Below are 13067 nucleotides of genomic sequence, written 5' to 3' on the forward strand. Positions count from 1 at the left end.
GTTTATGCAAATAGGACAACCTAGTAGAAAAAAGGTTGCCCAATATTGTTTAATCCCATCTCAGGGCCCTTACGCTGATTTTTTTTTTTAATTAATTTTTAAATCTTGTTTTTTTTAATGTTGTTGACGAGTATGGTGACCCACTCAACAAATGAATGATGGGAATCAACAGGAACTGCCAACAATTTTACATTCATTCAAATCTTAAAAGTTGCGTTCCCTGTGCTCTTCAACAATTTTTTTTTCTATTAATAAATTTTCATCTTATTATGTTTTATTTCAACCAATTAACCTCTTGTTTTCCCCTTTTTTTGGATGTCCGCCAAAAAGGTTTTGTTTTGCTAGAAAAACAGCAGTGCAGAAAATTAATCTCTATTTCTTCACAATGAAATTTAACTGGTGGAAAAAACACACTTCTTTGAAACCTCGTTTTGTGGCATCCAGTCGCAACCTTTTTACTTGACCACTACCAGTAGGTCCTGCGATGGGATTAAGTGGTACGATTGAGTCAGGTTTTGTCGGCTCAATTACAAATTGAAGGGTATGTCTTGCAAGTTATGATGACAATATATGAAGGGATTGTCTTGCTAGTTACAATGTATGATGACAAGATCAGATGTGATGTCTTGGATCATGTAGAAGGGAAACAGCTACAGGGGTCTATTTGATGGTAGCGTCAGTTTCTTGCAAGCTGTTCTCCTTCGTGTTGTAATTTTGTTAGGCAGCCTGCTATGGAATTAATAGATTCCCTTGAAGACAGAACAAGTCTTCAAGATGGAACTTTGTTGTACATGTGTATTTCTGATAGCAGACTCCCCGTGAATTTTTCTCACGGGGAAATGCTTCTCGATAGGCTTTGGTGACTCTGAATAAAAACAACAGACTACTTGTACTACTCTTTGGAAGTAATTTAGGGAGTTAATCCATCCTTGTAATGATCATGTTTTATTGAGGCAATAACCAGTATATATTAGTGGATTTGATTGAACTTCCCCCTCCCCCTATTTTCCCGAAATTGTTTTTGCTGTGGATATGTGGTGTGGTTTTGGAACAGAGTTCTGACTCGCGGGGCAGAATATAAATTAATGCCCTCCCGCACTCCCCTACAATTTGGAGTTACCCAAGCCTACAAATGTATATATCCTTTTCTCAATGTACAATACTTTTTAGCAAGTAGTAAAGAACAATCAATTTGAGCAGTTGTAGGTACTGGCTGTACAAAATTTGGATGCTAAAAAAATATGGGAATGGTTGGTAAAATGGTGGAATGAAGTTTGATCCTCTTAGTAGATAATGAGTTATTGTTTTTTTTGGCGAAGATCATTGTGTTTGTGAATGTTAAAAATTACTGGTGTTGGGGTACAAAATAAATACTGAAATTGCAAGATACAAATTCACTTGATGAACTCAGTTATTTTGTGTATTTTTTGTGTAATGTCTTGCTTATCTGTCTATCCCTGCAGTTCTCAACACGGTTAAAATTGTGGAAGTGTAAAAATAGGTTTTATTAACCCATTTTTGTCAAAAAATCCATTATTTTTTGCCCCAAATCGTCCAAATAATATGTGTCAAAGTTCCTTTTGCATCAACTACCCTTTCTCTACATTGTTTGGGAAAATAACATTTTTTTCCCACATTTACCAAAACTGAACTTTTACTTTTTTTAAAACTAATTTTCAGAAGAAAAATTAAATTTGCTTGAAAAAAGCAGGGCAAGTGCTTAAAGGCCCTAAAGACACAAGTCTATCTCGCCAGGGAAAGATTCCCATATCTGGCCATCAGTTTGCACCCTGTGCACAAACCCTACGAGACTGGTCTGAAAAAAAAAGTTTTCCAAGTAAATACTTCAATATTTTCTCTGCTAAATTTGACTTTTTAGGACATATCACTTTCTGATGGCTGTCTTGGGTCTCGGGGGGAAAAACTGGTGATGGCCATATACATGTATATGGGAATCTTTTCCAGGCCAGATTTGCTATTTAAAACCAAAATTGCGTTGAAAATGTGGGGGAAGTTATATTTTTTTTCGAAGTAAATAGATTATTTTTGAAAAAAAAGGTGTCTGATGACCATTACATTTATACAGGCCTCTGCATTGTTTGGGAAAAAATTTCAATTTCTGGCAGAAGTTTTGATATTGAAAAATGTTACAGAATAATGTTAATGACACAAGACAAATTAACAGAAAGTAAAAGAGGGTATTTTAAGGTTTAAATCGATGTATGCATTGATCATCTGCGAGACTTCTGAGTTTAAAATTTAATTGGGGGATTTTATCATTGGTGCCGTAGGCTACATGGTGTGCATGTAAAAACAAAAATAGCGGGTCAAATCCTGATGCACAGCGCCCTCTAATAATAAAAGTAGTCAGATCCCCTTCTTGGGAATTGATCACTGCGGTTTATTGCGTATGTCTACAGGGAATCCAACACACTTACAATCGTTACGCGCGGAAAATATAATTTCCCGCGAAAGTTAGCGAGTGATTGTCAACAACACAAGTACACCGTACACGTCCTTTATTGGTAGGCCTGTTTGTATCTGAATGAATGGTGCACTTATCATCGGCAGCAGGGGATTTGTTTTCAAGCGGAGGGTTTGTGATATATTCGTCCGGCTTCAGTCGCATCTATCGCAGTACAGAAGTACACGTTTCGCGTTACAATCGCAGTGGCCTTGCACTTGCAGCTGCAGACGACGAAGTCTAACTGAAATTGAAGCGAGTTCGTTTGTTTTCCGGAACGCTCCTATCCTCACGTTTAACATGGCTCAGCGATCGATAATGTAAGAAATGGCATATGAATTAGGCCTAATAGTAATATGATAACTGTTTTCACATTGCCACACTTGATACAATTCATTTTAATAAACAATTTAATTTAGGGCCTACATGATTTTAATCCTGTTTTACGTAACCTATATCATGCCTGTGGGGGTCAGACAAGTCGACCGTTGAGACAACTCGACTCGGGACAAGTCGACCGTTGAGACAAGTCGACCGTTGAGACAACTCGACCGTATGTGCGATAAATGGAAAGACAAGTCGACCGTTGAGACAAGTCGCCTCGCATGTTTTGGGCGTAGTTTCGGGGATAGTACCGGGGATTTTGACGGCGGCTGATCGCCGTTTGGGAGTGATGACACATGAGTTTTTATTTTTGCATATAACAGAGCCGATATAGCGCAGCGTGATTGTCCGTGCACATCGTTCGTTTTTTTCAAGGCCACGTGCGCGCATCCCCGGTCAACTTGTCCGTACCGTGCACGGTGACATCGTTTTTGCCAGCCCTGTGCGCCCATTTGCCGCGCCGGTCGACGTGCCCGCGTGCCGGGCCCGGCCCGGTCCTCGCGGGCGGGCGGGGCGCACCGGCCCGACGCGACGCCCTCTGTACATCGAGTATGCCCGCGCCGCACCCGTGATCGGTCTTGCCACAGATTTGTGCAACTTTTTCTGCTCCACGTGTATTCATTTCCATTAAGTCGAGCAGTCTCAACGGTCGAGTTGTCCCGAGTCGAGTTGTCTCAACGGTCGACCTGTCTCAACGGTCGAGTTGTCTCAACGGTCGAGTAGTCTCAACGGTCGACTTGTCCCGAGTCGAGTTGTCTCAACGGTCGACTTGTCTGACATTCATGCCTGTACTGCTATCATGCCTGTATTGGCATGACAGGGCCAAGTTTTACCTGGCTTAGATAAGGAGTAAGAGTGACGGTGTAAGATTGCTGGCAGTGGTTGTACTGTTGTATGCAAAGGTTGAAATGGACTAGACTTTGTAAAGAGCTTTGTGTGGAAAGAGATGGTGGCCACGTTGAAGGCAGTCATTGGAATATGAGCATGATGAGGGGTTATTATGTCAACAATAAAAGCACTTAGGCCTACTTTATTCTTAAATCATTGTGTCATAATTCAATTATTGAATAAATTGTTAAAAAACAAAGGATGTCTTCTTTCGGTAATCCTTACTTTTAGGACACCTCTATTTTTTACGAGTTCTGTTTAAAACTGACTTTTGCAGATGTCTGTCCAGTACCAAGGACTTTTGCAGGCTAAAGCAGTTTTTTTCTTCATATAAACTCATGTTAGTTGTAATTTTGCAAGCACTTTCAAAGAAAATGTGACTTTCCTACCTTTTTTCTCAGTCAGACGTGCATGTTGTAGTTCTCACAACACAGTGAAAGCCCTACATAATGAAAGCCCAATGCTGATTGGCTGCTAAAAAAAAAAATAAGATGTTTATTTTTTATCAGCCAATCAGCAACGAGCTTTCATTGCATCGAGCTTTCACGTTTGCCATCTTGGTTTTTGAGTCTGTTTTCTGGTTGTCATCGTCGTCTTTTACCCCTGAATTTCCCTCATCAATCAAAGCCCTGCCCTCTTTCCACAAAATTAAACCTGCTGATATTGAAGAAGGTGTCATTGCCAATTATTCAGATGTGCCAAGAAGTATCAGAATGTCAATTTTGAGTGTCATTTAGTCAACTGTTTTGGTGAGTCTTTCCCTTCCTATATAGGAACGGGGTCCTAAAAGTAAGGATTACCCTTCTTTCTTTAAATTAAGCCGTTCCACATGCCCAGAATACCAGTTACTTTTTTGCACAAACTTGGCCCAGTGCAGGTTTTGACCCTTGACAATGACAGAATAACAATGAATGCTCAGTCATCTGTGGCCACAGACACACAATCAAGATATCATTGGAAAGAGGACACATTGGCATTGCACATGATCTTTAACTTATAAATGTAGAAATAATTATTAGATGTTTTATACATTTTGTACCAGACATTTAGTACGTCTGGGTTTCCTTTTTATGATACACCCTGTATATGCCTACATGTAAATGTGCGCACGTGCAGCTCTACATAAGTGCCAACACAAGAGTGGCTCTATGGCCGATTAAAAAAAGGCTCAGTATAAATAACATTTACAAACAGAAAATTGGTGTGGCTGTCTGGGTCTTCATCAGTAATACTTCAGCTATCCTAGAGTACACAATCAATATCTCCAAATTTTTGTTTGTTCTATTTCATTTTTCTCAGGTCGTTTTTTAGTCCGAAGCGGCAGATTGGAACAACTGACAAGGCAGCCTCCACTGGAAACACGAAGTGAGCGTAAAAATATGTACAGTTATATGATATGTATATATATATATATCCAATGAAATCATCTTCTATCACAATTCACAGTACTCGATACATCTCTGTAGAGCTATAACCATGCAATAAATTCAGAATATGAGTTAAACAAACTTTGGCATATCTCTCTTCTGGACAGACTGTTTCATACCATAAGGCACTCATCAGCAGAATGACGAAAAATAGAATACAAGTAGCATCTTACCTTATTTCGAATCAAGCGCGCGCACGCGTTACGCGCGTTACGTCATTGAAGTTAGTACGTGTTTACGTCACTGAAGTAAGAACACACCTGTCTCGATGCCTGCACTTGCAGACGATTTCACTTCTCTTTTTTTAGTGTACCTAGATCTATATAGATTTTACACTGCCTGAATAATAAACTTTTTAATACAAATGTTTGGTTACTTTGAAAACTGTTAATAACCTATGCACCATTTTTGGTTGGGTTCATCAATCAGTGAAAAAGTATGCCACCAAGTTGTCATTAGTAGCTCCATGTGTGGTGTAAGGCCTACCATACGGTACCCTAAAACATATAACAGGCATGCAACTTTTCCTCGGATCTGCTGATTTCCAGGGTTTTTTACTTCTCATGAATGCCATTACAAATTGATGAAAAACACTGTACGAAGTCTTGTGTGCTTTTGAATTTCCTCGGTTTTTTTTCTTCTAAATTCCCAGTTGCATGGCTGTTATTAGGACCATTCATTTTAAGAAAATAGGTCTGAGAACTACATATGACATTATAAGAACTTGTGGGATGTCTGTTTGCAGGTACTTTTTGAGCTAGGAATAGAACATGAATTTCAGTTTCATTGTGGTCAAAAGAAAGGGAGTTTTAACATCATAACAGCATTGATTTTCTTTCATCAATCAAAGGGATGACAGATCTCCTCTGAAAGTAAAGAATGGCACAAGCCTTGAATCGCCAGTTCAGCAAACGCACAAGAAGTCGCGCCGCATCCTTGACAGCGATGAAGAAGACAGCAGTGAGAACGTGGGCGGGACCTCGCCCACCAAGACCCCACCCAGAAAGACCACACCCGCAAAGACCACACCCGCTAAGTCCACACCAATGGAGGACGCGCTCGTGGAAGACACGCCCAAAAGAAAGGTCATCAAAATATGGAAACTTCATTAGTACAGCATCTGTGCATACTCATTACAAGCATCACAATTTATCTGAAAGTTGGACTTCCAAATCCCACCTGGTCAATCAGCAGATCAGCATTTCTGAGATATGGTGGACACATTAGGTTGCTTTTTGGAATGAGTGAAAATCTTTTGTATTTAGGTCAAAAAAAGAAATAGTTCTGCTTCCGGTTTTCCTACCTACCCTATTCTGAGAGCCCCTACCCTATTTTTTTATATGGGAAAAATGAGGAAAAAACACCAAAAGCCATCAATTTCTACCTTTTGCCCTTGACTACAAGCGGACGCCTCCATATGATCGTACACAAAAGAATTGGGGAAAAAAATCCCTACCTACCTACCCTATTTTCGAATGCCATGTTAATCGGAAGCAGAAGTATTTTTTTTGGGCGTTACCCACACTCATTAGCTCCAAATTTTCCCTTCCAAATATGTCTGTCATATATCCCAAAAGTGTAATTGTCTCCGTTCAACCCAAAGTTGATTAAGAGAGAACCCAGTCTCCCCGTTCCCAACTATTTTGTGTTCTTGGGCTAGACACTTTACTACAATTGCCTCACTCCATCCAGAAGTATGAATGAGTAAATTCTTTTGTATTTACCCACATTTATTAACTCTAAATTGTTCCCTCCTATTACGTCTGCCATATCTCAAAAGGTTAATTGTCTTGGTCCAACCCAAACGTGATGAAGGGAGAACCCAGTCACCCCATATCGATTGTTTTGTGTTCTTGGGCAAGACACTTTACTACAGTTGCCTCTCTCCATCCAGAAGTATGAATGAGTAACCGTGAGGGTAGAGACCAGAGTGCGCTGAGCTTGAGGTGCTGCAGAAAACTGGTCTCATGGCATGATGAATAGGATAATACATGTAGTTGTGAAGTGCCAAGAGTTATAAAGCAAGGGAATAATCACCACAAATTATCGGTATGTGTTCAAATGGCAAAACTGCTTGACAATTATTACGAGAATGGCGGAAGGTTCTTGTTGAAGCATTCAGCATTTAATTTTATGACATGAAATAACTGACCTTGTTTTATCCTCTTTTTTATCAGCAGGCCACAACTGCTGAGCAGATGACCTCTGACCCAGTGCCACCATCACCTGTGACCCCCTCACAACCCATACCGACAGCCTCACCGATGTCCACACCGGGCAGCATTCCTCTCAGAAAAACTGGTACGCAATCTTGGTTTGTATCATCCGAATGATCAGGGCCAAATTTCATGACTCTTTTAACGACAGCATTCTGTACTTATGATCACAAAAATTTGATGAAAATCCATTCGTGCAAACCAGAGATACAACCGATTAGAAATGGCAATGTGTTTTTCACCCGTTCCAATGTGATTTACACAGTTAACCCTAACCGAACTCGCCCATCAAAGCCAGGTGTTGTTGAAATCTGTTAGAATGGGTACAGTACTCCTAAACTGATGGTCTTTCACACTGGGTTTGGCATACCTCCATAAAGCTAAGTCCAACAGTGTGTGTGTACGATTTCCCATGTGGGTGTTGGAATTTGCGAGGTTGGGTACAGTTCCTAGGAATTATGTTAGGGTTAATGAAAAGACCCATTGCAGAGTGCTGGTTGAGCAATTTCCAATGCAGTGCGTATTTCCCATTGGAATGGTTGAAAAGCACAGGATCCTTTTATACTCTGTTACATTTCTGGTTTGCATGAATGGGTTTCCATGACATTTTACTGATTATACACAAGAGCATAATTAATGTGCTCCATCAAAATGAAATACTCATATTGGGTACTTTTTGAGAAATATAATGTCTACTTCAGAGATGAAACTTTTCCGATTTTAAATGGAAATTTCCGATTTTTTTACAGTGTGTCCCACAAAATTTGATTTTGTAACGATTTTTTCACAAAATGTCATTTTATCTCAATCATAATTTCTAAGAAAAGTCAATGAAAAGTCGATGGAAATGGCACGTTAAAATCATCGTGAACGTAGTTTTAATCTCGTTCACCAGTCGTTATTGGAGTGTTTCAACGGTAGAAACACAGGGCATAACACTGATCGGTACCTTCTCCGGCTGGACAAAAGGTTAAACATTGACAGGTGACATGGACAAATCGCTGTGTCGCATGTGCGTGCGAATATGCAATGGTACCAGCGTACCGCACCGTACCGTCCGCTAGCACATGGCCGGTCGGGATGGAACGGGTAGCCTTGTGAACGATCCAGTGGATAAAATCATTATGTTGTGCGATTTTCGGAGGTTTCAGATTTAGTTGTACAAAATGCAATGCTTTAAAAATCGTGATGATTATCTTGAGGATAGCGAAGAGAGCATTAGCGAAACATTTCACTGGCATTTGTTGGAAGAGAAACACGATAATGCCTGATTTTTCCCCACGTATGAATGCAAGTGGAGTTAGTGGAGTTGTGTGGTTGAATCATGGACATGATTGAAGCACCATGAACGGTGCCCTTGTCTTTCGGACTTTTCCCTCGGCTTTCTCAAGTAAGAAGTGAACCTCTTTGTTGATGACTATGCAATGAAAACACTGACCACTTTTTTGTTTGAAGCGAAAATGAAGCAGGATTTGGTGTCCGGAAATTGGGCATGAAGTGTATTGTACATTCATTGTACATGTGTGTAACTGCAGCACGGCCCAGATTTCGGACACATATTTTTGTTTGGCCTATTTTCCGATTTTTTTTGCCATATGCCAGTTTCATCTCTGCTACTTGCACAACTTTTTGTAAATCCATGAAAGCATAGATAGCTGTGGCAGTCGGGGCAGTACAGGAAGTAACAGACAGGGCGGTTTAGGGCGGTCAAGGAACCAATGGAACAAATCAGCTATGGGGGTTACATGTACAAACATTATTTGGACAACGATATTGCATTGTTTGTGAGCAGCGAGGAAACACATGCGAAAGAGGAAAGCAGAGGAACAGAAAGAGGAGGAAGGCAAGGATATTGCCACGCCCATCAAGGGGGAATCGGAATCTAAAAAGATCAAGACGGAGAAGTTGTTGACCCCAGTAAAGGCCTCAAGTGTAAGGAACAGAGTATTTATTTTACTTAAAGTTTCCTTAAAAAGATACAATAAAACAACTGTTAATTTGAAGTGGCCGTTTTCAGTGATTAATCGGAGTAAAATGTAGCATTTTTTTTTAAATATTAATTGATTAACACAATCTGCCAGTTCTTGAAAGGAAACATGCTGAAAAAAAGTTATGTATTGAGAAAAGAGCTCTTGTCAAAATACTGTTTGCTTTATATACATGTATGAGGTCTATTTTGGTCAAATTACCGGTATATTTTGAGTAGCCCCACAACATTTGACAGGTTACAAACAATCCATTTGAAAATAAAAATTCAAAAATAACCAGGTAATTCCTAGTCATTTCCAAGCATTAAATTGAGGGATTTTTTAAATTCCAGAAAGCAGCTGAAAGCAGCACAGAAATTGATTCACCCGTGTCAAAGGTCAAAGATGAAATGATGGATGGAGTTGAGGAAGCAGATGACGTGACACAGGCAAAGGCTAGCGAGGAAGGTGAGTCTGATGTGCGGTGTTTAAACAGTGTTGCAATGAAGTTAAGTCTATCACAAGTCCAGCAACAAGTAAATCACAAGCATTTGACTGGAACCAATGAACTGACTAGACATTATTGCTATCACCAGTTTCTATTGCGAAGACTTGTGATGGATTTGTGATGGATTTGCGATGGATTTGTGATGGATTTGTGATAGACTTTTGATGGACTTGTGACGGACTTGTGACGGACTTGTGATGGACTTGTGATGGACTTGTGATGGACTTGTGATGGACTTGTGATGGGCTTGTGATGGACTTGTGATGGACTTGTGATGGACTTGTGATGGACTTGTGATGGACTTGTGATGGACTTGTGATGGACTTGTGATAGACTTGTGAATCAAACTTGTAAACATTGCTCTTTCTCGTCATCTTTGGTCCTTCAACTCAAGTGGGATAGTTCAAAGCTCTGCATAGTCTTCTGTTTAGTTGTCAGATTCATTTTAATGGATACTACTATCAAAACTTCAAAATCTCTGCAAATTTGCTTGTTTTGTACAATGATAAAAAGTGAAAACGAAGTGATCCCGTGCTTTTCTTCCTCACTGGAAGTATAAAGCATGCTATCATGCTTTTCCCCATGGAGGATTTGAAACACGCCGTAGGCTTGAGCTGTTAATGTTGATTGGTTGGTTGGTTGACAGTTTGCTCGGCCATATATTGTATTCATGCAACTCGAGTATTACAGCTTTGCTTCCGAAGGCCGGTTTTGATAACACTGATGTGCATGCGTCTAATTTGCATATTTTTGCATATTAGATCACGCCCCAGTCGTTTTCGTTTTCTGTACTCTCGAGTACAGAAAACGTACCAGTACGGCCCGGGTGTGCGCACGGACGATGCCATATGCCGTCTTCACAGGTTACCCGGCCGCCATTGGTTGTACCACTTGGTACTTGTTCGTCATCAAGAAGCAATCCGTGTTCGTAAATTGACATCGCTGTGATAAGCAAATCTATCTGTCCTTTATTTTGTATATTTGAACTAAGTTTTGATCATTTCATGCAGTCAAAGTTGAAGCCAAACAAGCAAAGAAGAAAGAGAAATCTCTCAAGGTCAAGAAATCTCCTGAGGCAAAAGACAAGAAAGCTGAGACGAAAAAGACCAAAACGCCACCGAAGAAAGGCTCCAAACGTGAAGTGCTGAAACCATCAACAAATAATGGTAACATTCCAAAATGCGATAGAAGAACATCATTTGAACCGGGCATTGGTGCATTCCAGTATTTTTTTAAAAAAATTTAAAAATGAGTCAGTATGTCAGTATGAGTCAGTGTTTTGTAGTTAAGTACATTTCCATGAGGAGTATCAGTACTTTGCCATGACTACGACTTTGAAAGGTCAATATGGGTCATTTGAGGTCATTTGCAAATGCACACAAAAAAATGCACAAAATTGGACTGTTTTAAGAACACAAAACATATAGGGATCGAACGCAGAAAAAGGGGACACGTGCGGTCCACGGACTGTGTAACAACACATTCTTTTTGCCAATTACTTTTTATTAACTCTTATCTTATTCTCTTTGTTAATAATATTAACAAGTGATGTACCGTAACTATCTATTGTTTTCTCATTTTGTAGATGAGAAGACCAAAACCAAACCAGAAAACTCAGAGGACAAGACAGAAACGGCAAAATCACCCAAAGTGAAGAAAGAACTTGCATCCCCCACAAGCAGCAAGGCAGCTAGTAAGAAAGAAGCGAAAGGGGACAAAGATGAGAAAACTCCTGTGAAGAAAGAAAGCAAAACACCGGCCAAGAATGTGTTTGGGTAAAAGAAATGCTGATTTTTAAATTGCCACATAATTTTGTAAAGCACTAGAAGGTCCACGAAACTTAACCCTATTCCAAAGTTATAACCCTCCGTGCCGAGCCTCAAATGTAGCATTCACCACTAGTGGCGGGAGAAACCGGAGATTTAAAAATCCGGTTATCCTTTTTTTTTTTCAAACCAAGTAACGGTTATCCAATTTCACCAGAAGCTCCCGCTGACGAGCTCACATTCATGCCAACAAAAAGTGATCAGTGAGGTGCCACACGCAAAGTCCTCAATGATGATTGGGTATAGTTTGCAGGATTCAATGACCTCTTGGCATTTAAAGCTATAGTCCATCATTTGCAGCCATCCGAAAAAGTAACTGGCATATTATTGTTGAAAAACATACTTGGTTGAAAGATAGTAAGTGGACTAAACTCCCTGTGAAATTAATCTTTCTGGCAAGCTATCATGTTGAAGTAATCAACGAAAGAAGGCCTTTCCAACGGTGCATCTTAAGACGCACCGTAGGAAAATTTAAATTAGTAGTTCGTTTTGTTATTCGGCGCAGCGCGCGCAAGCATTGGCACGACGCACACGCGCGCGCGGTTACTATAATTCGTCGGATCCGTGCGCGACATCGTGTAGCTGCAATCGGCTCAGTGAGAACGCGTCTCGGACGCTGAATTCAGGCCCAATTCAAAACATGATTCAGCAACCTTTGATTTGAAATCGAGATCCTGGAATGCTGTTTTTCTCGGAATATACAGCTGAAGCTGAGCTGAAACTTCATCAGGTTAGTTGCTCAGTATGCTTCATTAGATTTTGAACACTTTTGTTGCTTCAAACGAACAAATGCACAAATTACAAATGATGGACTATATCTTTAAAAAACACTCCAAAGCTGAAGTGGTGAAAAAAATGGGTGGGAACTCTCTGATCAGTCGAATGGGTAGGCTATTCATCAACCAAGAATACCACTAGTAAGTGAATTATGTTACAATCAGAGACTGTGGAGCAAATTGGGGGATGTTCCAGTTGTTTTCTTTAGCCTCTGTCCCAAAAAATGGAAGGCCAATACAAATTTAAGGTCGGTTTTGAATATCGGGTTTTTGAAATCTAAACTGAATAGTGGAGTTGGAAACCAATTTTACAAAATTTGGAACTATTTAAATCTTTCTTTATAATAATAATCCACAGAATGTTTTCTAAGGCAGCTACATCAGACAACATGGAGTACAATCCCGGGGCCTCCCGTTATCATCCAGTCAACGATGCTTGCTGGAAGCAAGGAGAGAGGTACTGTATATTGAACAATTGTTGACTGCTGTGATGTGGGATATGGCCTTTTTAACACCAAAGGGGAGGGGCGCATAGCACCTTAAATGAAGCACAGGATACCGATGTTTTGTTGTAGCAAACTTGAGGCACAGTAAAGATGGAAAATCGCACG

General features: G+C 40.1%; 1 protein-coding gene across 2 annotated transcripts in view; it reads left to right on the top strand.

The window, feature by feature from the left end:
• Nucleotides 1–2415: 2415 nt before the first annotated feature.
• LOC119734253 (DNA ligase 1-like) overlaps nucleotides 2416–13067 on the top strand; it is a 31501-nt gene continuing 20849 nt past the window's right edge. Inside the window, exons 1-9 of one of the 2 annotated variants that reach the window (XM_038207629.1) lie at nucleotides 2416–2784; nucleotides 5036–5101; nucleotides 6014–6248; nucleotides 7341–7464; nucleotides 9172–9311; nucleotides 9700–9814; nucleotides 10865–11020; nucleotides 11440–11629; nucleotides 12815–12913. In XM_038207629.1, the coding sequence (XP_038063557.1) occupies nucleotides 2546–2784; nucleotides 5036–5101; nucleotides 6014–6248; nucleotides 7341–7464; nucleotides 9172–9311; nucleotides 9700–9814; nucleotides 10865–11020; nucleotides 11440–11629; nucleotides 12815–12913 (1364 nt within the window). In that variant the 5' untranslated portion in view covers nucleotides 2416–2545. The remainder of the gene's footprint in view (nucleotides 2785–5035; nucleotides 5102–6013; nucleotides 6249–7340; nucleotides 7465–9171; nucleotides 9312–9699; nucleotides 9815–10864; nucleotides 11021–11439; nucleotides 11630–12814; nucleotides 12914–13067) is intronic. The other variant, XM_038207630.1, reaches the window with a different exon arrangement.

The sequence above is a fragment of the Patiria miniata genome, unplaced genomic scaffold, assembly GCF_015706575.1.
Source record: "Patiria miniata isolate m_02_andy unplaced genomic scaffold, ASM1570657v1 HiC_scaffold_27, whole genome shotgun sequence".
Lineage (NCBI taxonomy): Eukaryota > Metazoa > Echinodermata > Asteroidea > Valvatida > Asterinidae > Patiria > Patiria miniata.